The sequence below is a fragment of the Tiliqua scincoides genome, chromosome 2 (assembly GCF_035046505.1).
Source record: "Tiliqua scincoides isolate rTilSci1 chromosome 2, rTilSci1.hap2, whole genome shotgun sequence".
Lineage (NCBI taxonomy): Eukaryota > Metazoa > Chordata > Lepidosauria > Squamata > Scincidae > Tiliqua > Tiliqua scincoides.
In genome coordinates, this window is record NC_089822.1 from 181,324,098 (window position 1) to 181,338,502 (window position 14,405).

The window sequence follows — 14,405 nt, forward strand, 5'->3', positions numbered from 1 at the left end:
TTAATTTTATTTTTTTTAACCAAGCAGTTTGTGCCTTTTGAATAGGACCCAGTTTGATCATGCATGAACTTGTCTCTTTTTCAGTGGTCTGCAGAAAGGCTGCTAGGAACTAATTTTAGATAGATTGGGAATGATGCTGTATAGCGTTTACTGATATTATGAAGATACCCAGCTGATAGCAGCGCTGAATAATGAGATAAACTGGGGGGGGGGGTTCATTCTTATTTCTTGAAAATAAAACATTGGCAAGGGGAATTGTAACTTAACATGAAATTCATATAGCTGGATGAAATAATATCCTGCTTTAATTTGTTTCCTATTGGTATATATCAGGGGTGTCCAAACTTTTTGGCAGGAGGGCCACATCATCTCTCTGACACTGTGTCAGGAGCCGGGGGAAAAATAATTAACATTTCAAATTTGAATAAATGTACGTAAATGACTATATTAGAGATGGAACTTCTATGAATAAATGAATGGTCTTGCAACAGCTCAAGGCCTATAAAAGGCCTTGCACAAAGCAAGGTTGGTCTTTCCTTCGCTTCCACTGCTGCATCACAAATGTGAAACAGCAAGTAGTGGAGGGAGCCCTCATTCCACAGCTCATGTGAGAGGTTGAACAGTCACCCTCATGCTGAGAGCACTCGCGTTGGGCAAGCATGGGCTCCAGCAAGTCTCTGGAGGGCCAGAGTCTCATTGGAGACTGGGGGCTCCCCGCGGGCCGCATTGGGAGTCCCCAAGGGTCACAAGTGGCCCCCGAGCTGGGGTTTGGGCATCCCTGGTATATATTGCTATACGTGATTGAAAGTCTCTCTACTATGTAGGCTGATTTACTTTGATCTATGTCTGGCCTACTGTGGAAGACTCTCCATTAGTTGATTGTACTCACTGAGTGAAATCTGTAGGCTGGTCTGGCATATCATTTTTCCTTGCAAATAATCAAACACAGTCTGAAATATGTAGGGCAAGGGTTTTTTGCTGCTCCCTCACCCTCTCAAAATAGCCACTCTGAGGCAGAGTTCCACTTTAATAGTGTACTCCAGTACATGACAACATTTCAGCACAGGGGCTGGCCAGGTAAGGCACTGGCCCAGTGTCTGTGCTCATTAGAGGGTCTGCCTGGCCAGGGCAATCCCTGAACTCTCATTACTAGTGCCTGTGGTTGAGCCCAGTGTGCCAATGGAACAAGTGGGGGCCTCCAGTGGGGGATCTGTGCAGAGCTTTGCCCCAGGACCCCCAGCAATTGGAACCAGCACTGCTTCAGCATCTACTTAACATTCTCTCTTTCTACCAGGAATGCATAATGTAACAATAGTACTGAAAGCTTGTAAGAAATTATCCAAAATTGTCTTCCTATATCTAGAATGCATATCTAAATCAGGGACTGAAGACAAACTGTAATACTACAAAACTTGAGTCTCTTATACAGTGGAAATGGATGCCAAAAGCTCAGAGTGTATATTTTTCCCCTTCTCCCTGGCAATACTTTGCATGCAATTAATAAAAATAGAGAGGGGAGAAATGGAATTAACTTGTGACATGTTTTATAAGAATATTCCCATTAAGTCCCTCACCCAGCAGATAACCTGCCTACCTTGTTGCAGTGTAAATACTTCTTACTCCCACTTTTAAAGATGTGAATAGTTGACCATTTCCTGCCTGCCTGTTTACTTGGATATTTTGTTCTATTTTACTTTAGAATATTCAGGTATGATTACTAACTGTCAAACTTCCAGAAACTGCAGTGAGAAAGAGGTCAAACTGTATGGTTTACATTGGATTGCATAGGGAGCTGACTTGGTCAGATCACCAATCAATCCAACTTGGTATTGTCTCCCAGGTTTCAAACAGAGTTTTTCCCATCCCTATCTGGGGGTGCCAGGAATTGAACCTGGGATGTACCACTGAGCTGTACCGCTGAACTGTGGCCCCACCTCCAAATGTTGTGTTGTACACCCACTTAGTGGTTGGCAACCTTCAGTCTCGAAAGACTATGGTATAAGCCTACAGCACCTGGTATTCCCAGGCGGTCTCCCATCCAAGTACTAACCAGGCCTGACCTTGCTTAGCTTATGAGATCAGACAAGATTGGGCACATGCAAGGTAACAGTTGCTGACACTTAACACCAACATCCTTGTTTCTCTTAACTAAATGCCAACCAGATCATACTCTTGCCCTCAGTGACAGCAACAGGTCATAGGGGGCTTTAACCCTCCCCTGTGCCATTGTCCTGATCCCAATTTGGTCTCCTTGCAACTGCTAATTGCAAAAACAAACAAAAACACTGCCATTGGCACCAGTACTAATGAACCAGACATTTAGGACAGTAACAAAAGAGACATTGTAAAGTCCAGCTATTTAAGGTGCTCATATGGAGTTTAAAATCTTGACTGTTCCTTGCTACTAATCTCCGAGTTCCCTTAGTGATACTCAAGTGCAATAGCAAACGTTTGTGCTCCTTAGAAATTTCATTGGTGGGGGAAGGTGAAGCCCTGGCAGTAGTTGTCCCTATAACCATATAGGCAATGAGGCTGTTAGATGCCTGCGCAAAGCCACTCTGCAGTTAACTTAAATTGCCTTTGTCTTTCTTTCTTTTCAGCTGACATTATCTCTACAGTAGAATTCAACCACACAGGAGAATTGCTAGCGACAGGGGACAAGGGGGGTCGCGTTGTAATATTTCAACGTGAGCAGGAGGTAAGTGCTGGTGAATGCAAAAATGCCCATTTTTATCCTTTTAAAAAGAAGCTTCCTGCTGCTTTCTAATCTTTGCGTGTCACTCTTCCCCCTGCTTCTCTCCTAGCAAACTAAAAATTGCAAAAAAGGCCATTAACATCAATAGGCCAGCTTCTGTCTCATAAAGCACCCTGCAAATGTTATATTTTCTGCATCCTTTTGCTTCCTTTAACAGCCTTGCTGGCTGAGAATCTAATGTAAACTGAATTCCGCTGAAGCGTCTTAAATTCAGAGAGGTTCACCTGCCTTGTTTTCTCTTCCAAACAGTGCTTTTAAAATCTGGTTTGTTTAATCATCAGCAGGACACTTATTTTTTTTACTGGGTTTACTTTGTTTGGGTTTGCATAGCTTTCATTATGGTATATATGCTGATGCAGAGCCCTGAACACCAGAGGTGATATTTTTGATTTATGCCAGTGTGGAAGAAAAAATTGTATACTGAGCTTTTCCACACAACTGAACAGTGTAGTGAAAACACAATATTGCCTTCCTTCCTTCAATATTGTTGATCCTTCTTGTTTTTGCAATTGCTGGTAGAGCTTTGCATTTTGTCTTGCAAGACACTGACTAGTTTTGCCTTTATGTTTTCCTATTGTACCAGTTTTACCATTGTGGCTATATTTGTTTATATGGGTTTCCTGTTCTAGTTGTATATATGAGAAGTGGGAGGTGTCTGAAAAACTTTAACCTTTACTCCCAACTGATCTAGCATAGTTACTGGGAGTGTGAAAGTTTTCAATTCAAATGTTGCCCAGCTACTAAAGGTGTAATCCTGAGGCACCCGTGGGCCAGTGCAAGTCCCTTGCGCCAGCCCAGGAGGGTCACAAATGTACCATAAGGCACGTTTGCGCCACCTTGGGAGGAAGCTGGGCCAGCACTCAGAGTTGTGCCAGCCTGCGGAGTCTGACACAAGCCTCTGTGCTGGCTTCCTCACCGAGCCTTGTGTTGGTCCGGTAGGGCTGACGCAAGGCTCTGGGATGGGCGGGGAGGAGCTGGAAGGGAGGCATTCCTGGGCAGGGGGAGAGTGGGCAGGTGGCCGGAGGGGGGAGTAGGAGGTGGGGCTGGGTTCCAGCACTTATGCTGGATCCCAACCCTCATTCCCAGGGAGTTTGAAGCGGCATGAAGCCACTCTGCTTTCCTTGAATTTGTGCCACTTCAGGAGGTGGCGCAAGTTCAAGGAGACCCATTGGGGCAAAGGTGCCTTACCCGGAGGTAAGGGGAAAGGTTTCCCCTTGCCTCTGGCTGAGCCGCTTTGCGTCCATATCCTGCCCTGGATACATTGTAAGCCTCTTGGCTTGCCTGTTCCAGCGCAGGGTAGGATCGCGCCCTAAGTAACTTTAGAAAAGGACATTGCTCTCCTTTGTATGTGTAGTATATGAGGATAACGATGACCTACTCTGCAGCTTTGTTTGAAAGAATCCTTGTGGAAATGTTCCTGGGCAGTGGTTCTCAAACTTTTTAGAGCCCTAGGGGTTGCTGCCTGATTTATAAATGCCAAGGGGTGTGGCTATAATATTGGTTGGGCAGCAGCTTGTTTAACCTTTGATGCACATAGCCTAAGCTGTCCTGTCAGTTTCGTGAACCATCAAAAATTGCATCCCAAACCTACAGATTGAAAACTGCTGTTCTAGGGTAGCAGGTCTGACTAGGACTTTAAGATGTCACTGTCTATCACAATAGATAACATCGGCCCAGATCAATAAATGATCTGTCGCAATATATGACAGTTTCCTACATAAAGCATTAACATGATCGTGTATATGAAGCACATCGAGCAATCTAAATGCTTTTATTGGTATTGCTGAGGTATTGCTGAGTAGTAGCATTGCAGAAGCCTGAACGTATGTACACTGTGGGTCTGCATACATCTTTCTGATCCTTCCTGTGTCATATGGAGCACATCTCATTGTGAACCACTGGCCATTCCAGTGATGTCAACAGTGGCCTTTTCCAGTGCTGTCAGCTGGAAAAAGTGCTGCTGTAATTCATAAATGTTTACTGTCTACTATAGCAGTGTATATCCCAGTTCACACTGAGGTGCATCTATGCAGTTCCGTACCTGGGACAGAATTAGTGGATGCAGTGAACAACCAGCTCTCATGTGCAAACCTGTGAATAGGGCCTGCTGGGTACTGCCATTCAGAAGTTTTAACAATAGTGTCTGTCATCTTTCAGGATGAACACAGCTATTTTGTACATGTCCCATTCAGGCATGGGTTATTCTTTTTTTCAGGTTTACTGAAGATTGGTAGGTCAGTCAAAACCTGTTCACCTTTTATTGGAACTACTTCTATGTATAAGCCAAGCAGTAATTGTCCCTTGATTGGAAGCATTATCTCACCTTGCCAATTTGTCTTGGAGATAAACGATAGGGAGACTCTCATTCATTCCAGAAACAAAACTAAACAAAGGTGCTCTTCCTGCTTCCTATCACCAGCGTGCAGAGAAACTGACACACGAGGAGAATGCATTGTGGAGGAAAGATCTCTTGTGTCTGCTTTGATATCTAAACTGTAATGTGTCACCATAATCAGGCATTTCCCTGTCTTTTAACAATCCTCAGTGAACAAAAGAATCAACGGAAAATGTGCTTGCTTGGGCTCTTTTAAGAATCCCTTTATTGTTTCTTTCCCACTCCCACAGAGCAAAAATCAACCCCATCGCAGGGGAGAATATAATGTTTACAGCACATTCCAGAGCCATGAACCAGAGTTCGATTACCTGAAGAGCTTAGAGATAGAAGAGAAGATCAATAAAATACGATGGCTCCCACAACAAAACGCAGCCTACTTCCTTCTCTCCACAAATGGTACGTTATGGTCATGACAGGTAATTCTTTGCTTACAGCCAGTGCTTTGGTAGCTAGAAATAATTTACACTTGTAATCCCTCTGCAGGACAGGTAAGTATTGCTGTATCCGTCATATACCTGGAGAAACAGAGTCATGTCAGCTCTGTAAGAACATGAGACAGCAGCTGAAATCACCCCTTTTTAGGGTGGAAGTCCATTGGATCTTACTGGGAATGTCTGAGTACACTAGCACCTCAAGAGGAGTTAAGTCAGATAGAGGTTAAAAGAGAAGATGTTTCAGACCTCATTGATAAATTAAAGATCAATAAGTCACCGGGCCCTGATGGCATACACCCAAGGGTTATTAAGGAATTGAAGAATGAAGTTGCAGATCTCTTGACTAAGGTATGCAACTTGTCCCTCAAAACGGCCACGGTACCAGAAGATTGGAGGATAGCAAATGTCACGCCTATTTTTAAAAAGGGAAAGAGGGGGGACCCGGGAAACTATAGGCCGGTCAGCCTAACATCTATACCGGGTAAGATGGTGGAATGCCTCATCAAAGATAGGATCTCAAAACACATAGACGAACAGGCCTTGCTGAGGGAGAGTCAGCATGGCTTCTGTAAGGGTAAGTCTTGCCTCACGAACCTTATAGAATTCTTTGAAAAGGTCAACAGGCATGTGGATGCGGGAGAACCCGTGGACATTATATATCTGGACTTTCAGAAGGCGTTTGACACGGTCCCTCACCAAAGGCTACTGAAAAAACTCCACAGTCAGGGAATTAGAGGACAGGTCCTCTCCTGGATTGAGAACTGGTTGGAGGCCAGGAAGCAGAGAGTGGGTGTCAATGGGCAATTTTCACAATGGAGAGAGGTGAAAAGCGGTGTGCCCCAAGGATCTGTCCTGGGACCGGTGCTTTTCAACCTCTTCATAAATGACCTGGAGACAGGGTTGAGCAGTGAAGTGGCTAAGTTTGCAGACGACACCAAACTTTTCCGAGTGGTAAAGACCAGAAGTGATTGTGAGGAGCTCCAGAAGGATCTCTCCAGACTGGCAGAATGGGCAGCAAAATGGCAGATGCGCTTCAATGTCAGTAAGTGTAAAGTCATGCACATTGGGGCAAAAAATCAAAACTTTAGATATAGGCTGATGGGTTCTGAGCTGTCTGTGACAGATCAGGAGAGAGATCTTGGGGTGGTGGTGGACAGGTCGATGAAAGTGTCGACCCAATGTGCGGCAGCAGTGAAGAAGGCCAATTCTATGCTTGGGATCATTAGGAAGGGTATTGAGAACAAAACGGTTAGTATTATAATGCCGTTGTACAAATCTATGGTAAGGCCACACCTGGAGTATTGTGTCCAGTTCTGGTCGCCGCATCTCAAAAAAGACATAGTGGAAATGGAAAAGGTGCAAAAGAGAGCGACTAAGATGATTACGGGGCTGGGGCACCTTCCTTATGAGGAAAGGCTACGGCGTTTGGGCCTCTTCAGCCTAGAAAAGAGACGCTTGAGGGGGGACATGATTGAGACATACAAAATTATGCAGGGGATGGACAGAGTGGATAGGGAGATGCTCTTTACACTCTCACATAATACCAGAACCAGGGGACATCCACTAAAATTGAGTGTTGGGCGGGTTAGGACAGACAAAAGAAAATATTTCTTTACTCAGCGCGTGGTCGGTCTGTGGAACTCCTTGCCACAGGATGTGGTGCTGGCGTCTAGCCTAGACGCCTTTAAAAGGGGATTGGACGAGTTTCTGGAGGAAAAATCCATTATGGGGTACAAGCCATGATGTGTATGCGCAACCTCCTGATTTTAGGAATGGGTTAAGTCAGAATGCCAGATGTAGGGGAGAGCACCAGGATGAGGTCTCTTGTTATCTGGTGTGCTCCCTGGGGCATTTGGTGGGCCGCTGTGAGATACAGGAAGCTGGACTAGATGGGCCTATGGCCTGATCCAGTGGGGCTGTTCTTATGTTCTTATGTTCTTATGTTATGTTCTTAAGATAGAACTGCACAGTACCAAATACAAAGATTTGCCACAGTATGGCAATCCTTGGTTGAGTTTTTCCCCTTTCCCTGTATAAAGTGGAGTAAAATATAATCTGTATCTTCATACTATGTATTTCATTGACCTGCTATATGCCATTGGCTCTCCTTTATCAAAGTAAATACCACAATTTGGTTACATCAGGTCACGGGGGACATGTTAAAGAGGGTGAAAATATGAGTCGGGGCAGCCACTCTCCATTACAGCTCTGTTTTTATTATAACGGGTATCTCTGCCAGAAGAGGTACAAATACATAGGAGATGTAAGCTAACTCAATTATTTCTCCCAATCTCAGCACGCTCTTTGTACCAAATGCTCTTTGTACCCAAAAACCTACCAACAGTTTTTACATCGCCAAAAAGCTGTGTCCTCCTCCTTTCCACCCATACCCTTCCATTATAGCACTTTCTGCCAGGAATCCCAGCCTTTTGTAGTTGGAGGGCACCTTTGGAAATCTGAAAAAGGGTTGGTTGGTGCCACTGGGAGGTAGATTTTAGAAGGATGCAGAATGCTGTCTCACAACAGCAACAGGGATATGTGAGGGAAGGTAGAATACAGTAGAGTTTTGCACGATCATTTTGTTCATAGCCTCTAGAATTTTAGTTTCAGAGGTTCCATAACCATCTTAAAGACAGTGGCCTGTGATCTCCTTATTGAGGAGATAGCTGCAAGCTGAGATAAGTGAAATTTGCCATGGGACAGTTTTTGTAGATGGTCCTGCCCTTGTGGGAAAAAAAAATCTAATAAAAGCATCTTTTTATTTCATAATGGGTTTGTCTCTCCCCTCCCCCCCCATCTGCTCTTATTTTTTTCTTTATTTGGACCTGGAAGTTAAAAACATGTTGTCTGTGATGATTGGAGACAATGTCTGTGATGATTGGAGACAATGTGTTGTCTGTGATGATTGGAGACTGGAGAAGCTTCACTCTTAAGAATTTTACCTCATAGTATTTTTGACAGTTAAATACAAGACCCAATTTTGCAATTATTCTGCCTGTTTGTGCAGTCCTTATAAGTATTGCAAAATGGGGCTGTAATATTATGTCAGAAAAATATTCACTGTCTAACCTCAGTGGATAAATAATCCTGAGTTGAGTGGAGGAAAACATTGTTTAAAGCAGTTTCAAGAAGCTATGGAAGTTTTTTTGTTTTTAAAAGCCTCCCAGATATATGAATTTCTTCCATATAAAAATTGTTTTATATAAGTGGCAAAGAAGGAATTTGCAGGGGATGAAGCCAAATAGTCTTGTCAAATAGCAACAATTTTCATTTTCCCTCCTCTTTATTTTCCTTTCATTCAGAGCTTCTCAAACTGTGTTGTCGCCTTAGCCCTCACACACACTTACCTCAGGTCTCAAATTCCTGAGGAGTTTGAGAACCAAAGCATTAGTTGTTCAGAACTTGTGCACTCTCCCTCCATATTTCCCCAGTGCGGGAGTATAGACACATATTCATTTTTTTTAACCAGTGGACATGCTGTTCTCTTGCAGCAAGCCTGACCCTTCTTGTTTTGGTACTTGAGAATGAACTATTGTATCACTGAGCTGGACCCATTCTAGCTGTAGTATCACGCTGAGAGTAACATCTGGGTGCCTTGTCTGGAGACGTCATCTTAAATTGCCATCTGAAAACAACAACAAATTACTCAAAACAGTGTTACATCATTTTAAATACTTCTAAATAAGAGGAGTGGAAGTCTAGGTCCACCATTTGCTAAGTGCCATCTTTCAATTATATCATGAAGTCTTTGCACTATGGCTTGAAAACCTTTAGTCTCTGCAGGACCACCACATTGCAAAGGACATCTGCTGAGACACAATGCACACCTTACACAGTACCCTTAAAAGATAGGATTGTATAATAAAAAAAAATGAAAGAGACCAACAGAAGTTCTTTCAGGATAAGAAATGAGTTCAATAAAACAAACTTGGGTGGTCATGCCCATTATAGGTTGAGAAGAAAAGCTGCTGGTGGGACTGCCAGTCTTGTCTGAAGGGAAATCCCTTTCTGACCACAAAATCATAAGCTTGAGAATAAAACTACCTGCAGAACAGATGCTTTCATTAGCACCCTCTCTAGTGCAAACCCATCCTCTCCTAGGACAACAACTGGAGGAAATGTATTTCTCATACCTCAAATGTTGAAGCAAGAATATTTAAACATGTGTATACTGATTTCTAATCAAAAGTTCATAGCACAGTTTACAAAGTGAAATAAATGAGAAGATTGTTCCCTGTCTTAGAGGGCAGGTCTAAAAAGGAGTCCCCAGCAAACAATCATTGACTGAGATACTACAGTTTGAGTATCCCTTTCTAGAATTCTAAAATACAGTTTATTCCTAAATACATAACTTTTTTTAGTGCCAACATGACTTTTTTTTACTTTTTTCCCTAAAGAATTAAAATAACAAACTGTTTCATGCATAAAACTATTTAAAATATTGTATAAAATTACCTTCAGGCGATATGTATAAGGGGATATATGAATCATAAATGGATTTTGTGTTTGACCCATTCCCAAGATCTTTCATATGCAAGTATTCCAAAATATGGAAAAATCCAAAACACTTCTGGTCCCAAGCACTTCAGATAAGGGATGCCCTACCTATGTATGTGGGAGTGAACAAGACCTATTGCTCTCTCCATCCTACGAAGTATAAACAAACTATCACTTCAAAAGTGCCTCTTAGTCCAATTAGCAGAGGCAAAAATGTCCATTCACTCCACAATTATCCTGATTCTAATATGTCACTACTGAGATACGAGGTTAAAAAGACACCATGCCGTGACCTTAATGTAGTTTTAAAATCCTCAAGGTTCTTTACCCTCATGATTGTGCTAGGGAGACTACAGCAGAACTGCACTCATAATAGAGAGGGAGGACAGAAGCAACCCTAATTTGTTTCCATTTTCAGTTGTGCTAAGCTTATGCTTCATGTTATGTTCAGATAAATATCAGGGGGATCCAGTGATGTTACTAGGATGAATGAAGCCTTAAGATGGATGTGACTTAATTACTACAGGGGAAAAAAGAGGGGTCTAATTATCTTTCATAGTCAACTTACTTTGTGTTACAGAATTTACCCTATTGATCATTGTAATAAAATTCTGAGACTTATTAAACTCATTTGGGGGGAAGACTCATTGAAATACAATGAAGATTAATTATATAGCCTAATGTTCTGTTAATTGAGTTTTTAAATAGTTTTTTTTATTAACAGGGGATATTGTCTTTCTATTCATAAAAGTGTTTTCATGTGCTAGAAAAACCGCAAAATGATCCAGATTTCCCACTTCCATTCTCCCCAAATATTCCAAAATAGCATAATAAGTGGAAAGTCCCTTACATCAAAATGAGGTAATGCAAGCACAATTAACAGGAGTCGGCTGGAATCCCCACATAAGGGCAAAAAATGAAGATGAATCAGATTGTCTTCAAATGCTGGTGGGAGCAGTGACAAAGTGCTGATAGGACACCCACCAGGAAGGAGAAAAGAAAACACTATTATTCAGAATAAAAGCCGCATGTTCGCGAGGCACTTTCCCTAAAGGACTTCATGGCACACAATAAATGGGATGACAGCAAAATGATGAAGCCAGTGGAAATATCCACCTGCCAGGCAAGCTGGCAATTGTGGAATTTAGCACGGATTCACTGTCAATGATAAAACGTCAGGTTTTATCCATTTCACAGGGAGGAGGCAGTTACCGCTGACTTTTGAGTAAATTACAGACATGATTGGGCTCCTTTCTATGTCATACTTTCTCACCCTTTGCACTTGCAATGTAATCTGTTGCAATCAAAGCTTGGCTAAAGCAGTTAGCTCGCTTGTAACTCTAAATTGTTTTTATGGGATATTGAACATGCTGGTTTTCTTGTCTAAGGTGTTCCCTCATCCTGGACCAAAATAAATTTCATTTAGCCTGACATATGCAGTGTTCAATTTTAGCATCCAGCTTGTTCAATTTTAATGTCCAGAAGATTACCATCAGCAGCCTTTTGTGGACATACACAGAAAACTAACCTTGTAGTTCACCACTTTAAAAGTTCACCATTCAGGAACTCTCTAGGTAGACTGAACAATCATGGACACTGTTCTTCTCTTGCCAAATGTCATGTGGTTCTGCAGGAGGCCAGAGATGAGTTTCTTGTATTTGCCATTTATACTAGAGGCGTGCTCCGGTATCTGTGGGGGTTATGTTCCAGAACCCCCCCCCCCGGATGTACAAAACCTTGGATACTAGAGATGCTTCCCGTGCCTTTGGGCTTCACCTCCAGAGGCCTTTTGAGCCCAGCAGAGGATGTACGCGTCTGCCCATGGTGCAGGTACCCGCGACGTGCAGTTGCGTCGGCACAAAAGTGCTTTACGGCACTTTTGCGACAGTGTTGGGCTGGCGCAAGGGACTTGCGCCGGCCCAGCTGTACCTTTAGATTGCACCCTAAGGCACTTACACATTCACTCATTCATTTTTACGTGGTCTAACAGCCAAGAGGAGATACCTTAAATATTTTGGGTGGGCACAAAAATGTTTACAAACAACCTGAAGGCTGTAATTGAAAGCAGACGTTTGAAACTATTATAGCTCAGTACATTTGGCCCGCATCTTAGCGAGTATTACATTCTGAGGTTGCAATGGTAAACCTATACAGTGAACCCTTCATATCTACAGGCTCATCACCCACAAATTTTACTCAACGTGGATGCTAAGCCCGTGGCTGGAGTGCTTTGGAGACCTCTCGGACACAACAGGAAGTGTCTTCCAGTCAAGTCCGGGAGGCTTCTGAAAGATTCTTCTGGTTTTTCCAGTTGCCCCTGCCCCGTGGACTCCATTAATTGCGGAATTTGGTATCTGTGGGAGGGGGTGTTCCGTGGGGATCTATTCCAGGTATTGAGGACCTGCTGTATTGTGTACAGTCCTTAAAACTTCCTTAAATGCAACAAATATACACTTTCTCTTTAAGAACTAGGGACATTATTAGAGACATATGGTCACTGAGCGGACTAAGGGAACTGCTTTGTTCTCCCATTTTAGGCTCACTCCAAGGCATAAACAGAGTAAGTAGAATGGCCAGCTGAATCGAATGCAGTATTTCAGCTGTTTCTGCCTTTTTGGGAGGTGCTGAGCACATGTACTTGAATTTGCGAGAATCAGTTGCGTGTCAGATCTGGGCCCACCGCAATTCTTTCTCATATTTTCCTCAAATTTTCTCTCATTTATCTATTACCAGATAAATACGGCATACCAAATTCTGCATTCATAGGAGAAATATTCTGTTTTTGTTTTTTAATAAGAATTGAGTTTTCAGACTTTACGCTGTTAAACTCCCATGACTCTAGTCTAGTATAACAAAACATTCTGCATATTTATTGTGCTATGTAAGTGGCAAACATTTAAACCTTATTTAATATTAAATTTAGGTTTATTGCTATTGAATAATTAATCTTGGAAAATGTTTCAGTCTGATATATCTCTGTTCTTTCATTCCTTTTCAGATAAAACTGTGAAACTATGGAAAGTTAGTGAAAGGGACAAGAGACCAGAGGGCTACAATCTCAAAGATGAAGATGGGCGGCTCCGAGACCCCTCCACAATTACAACACTACGGGTAGGGCTAATGTGGGACTTCCCTGGTTTTTCTACAGTAGTACATATTGCGTATTAGCTCTGCACAGAAAACAACACTCCTGTCTCAAGTATGTTCTCAGGTTCTATGTGATATAGATAAGTAGAATGATAGAACCCCAGGATACTTGTCCATATCACAGTCATAAAATAGTGTTTGGTGATGCTGTAAGGAAGACTGCAATTTTGCTATTGCTTGAGACATCAGTACCCCAGAAGGAAATGTGGTTAGATTCCCAGCTTTAGTCTTGCATTCTAGCTGTTAGGAGCTACTTCTCTTTGACCTTCAGCTGATGCTCGGCTAATCAGAGACCCTGAGGCCCTACAGTCATCCCAGACTGGCTTTGTGATTAGAGTTTCTTCGACAGAATGAACTTCCACGATTCAGCTGCCTGATCCTTGCACTCATGTTTTCTAGTATGTAGTTATATTTGAGTAGGAAATGGTGCAAAAGGAGTAATATTTTTAAAACATCTCTAACTAAGCAGTAGCCAGTACTGGCTCAATGAAACAGAGGGATGTAGCATCCGGTTGTTGTGGTACAGCACCACAACCCTGAAAGTGGGTTTCCTGTTCTAGTTAGGATGCAGTCCTATAACATTTTCCTGATAGTGAGCCCCATTGAACATAATGGGACTTGCTTCTAAATAGACATGCATAAGATTGTGCTTGCTATCCTTTGCTAACGGTTTTGGAGGAAGAAATTTAACATAGACCTAACCAGGTGCAGCTTCTAGGTGCTAACCAGCATCCTAACCTGGTGCTAAGAAGATTGCTGCATTGATTAACTTTTCTATGTGAAGGACAGGGTAGGTCTTTGGGGGCGAGTGTCTGTGTTTATCTTCTCCATTTGTATTCTTAAAAAGTTAGTGCAGCTTACATTTCTGTAGCACATTAAGGTCTTTGCCTTTCCTTTGCAAGCAGCATAGAGAAGAGATACACAGTGAAATGTTCACTTTGACTAAGGCATGGGTTCTCAAACTGGGGCATCGCAACGCTCCAGCCTGTGAGCCCTGGGCTCTGCCCCCTTAAGGGGTGGGAGTGGGGGGAAGGCAGAGACACGACCCCCTGGATCACACCTCTGATTAGGGGGCAGGAGCGTGCTTCTACTCACCCCCACCTGCAGTCTCCTCTCATGGGGTCAAAGGAGCTCGGTGCCAGCCTCAGCAAGGGTCTCCGCACAGTGCAGACCCCTG

General features: G+C 42.8%; 1 protein-coding gene across 2 annotated transcripts in view; it reads left to right on the forward strand.

Annotated features, from left to right (window-relative positions):
• PPP2R2B (protein phosphatase 2 regulatory subunit Bbeta) overlaps positions 1–14,405 on the forward strand; it is a 292,861-nt gene that overhangs the window by 210,816 nt on the left and 67,640 nt on the right. For both annotated transcript variants that reach the window (XM_066614420.1, XM_066614421.1), the window contains 3 exons: positions 2,601–2,698; positions 5,381–5,546; positions 13,080–13,192. In XM_066614420.1, coding sequence (XP_066470517.1) covers positions 2,601–2,698; positions 5,381–5,546; positions 13,080–13,192 — 377 coding nt within the window. The remainder of the gene's footprint in view (positions 1–2,600; positions 2,699–5,380; positions 5,547–13,079; positions 13,193–14,405) is intronic.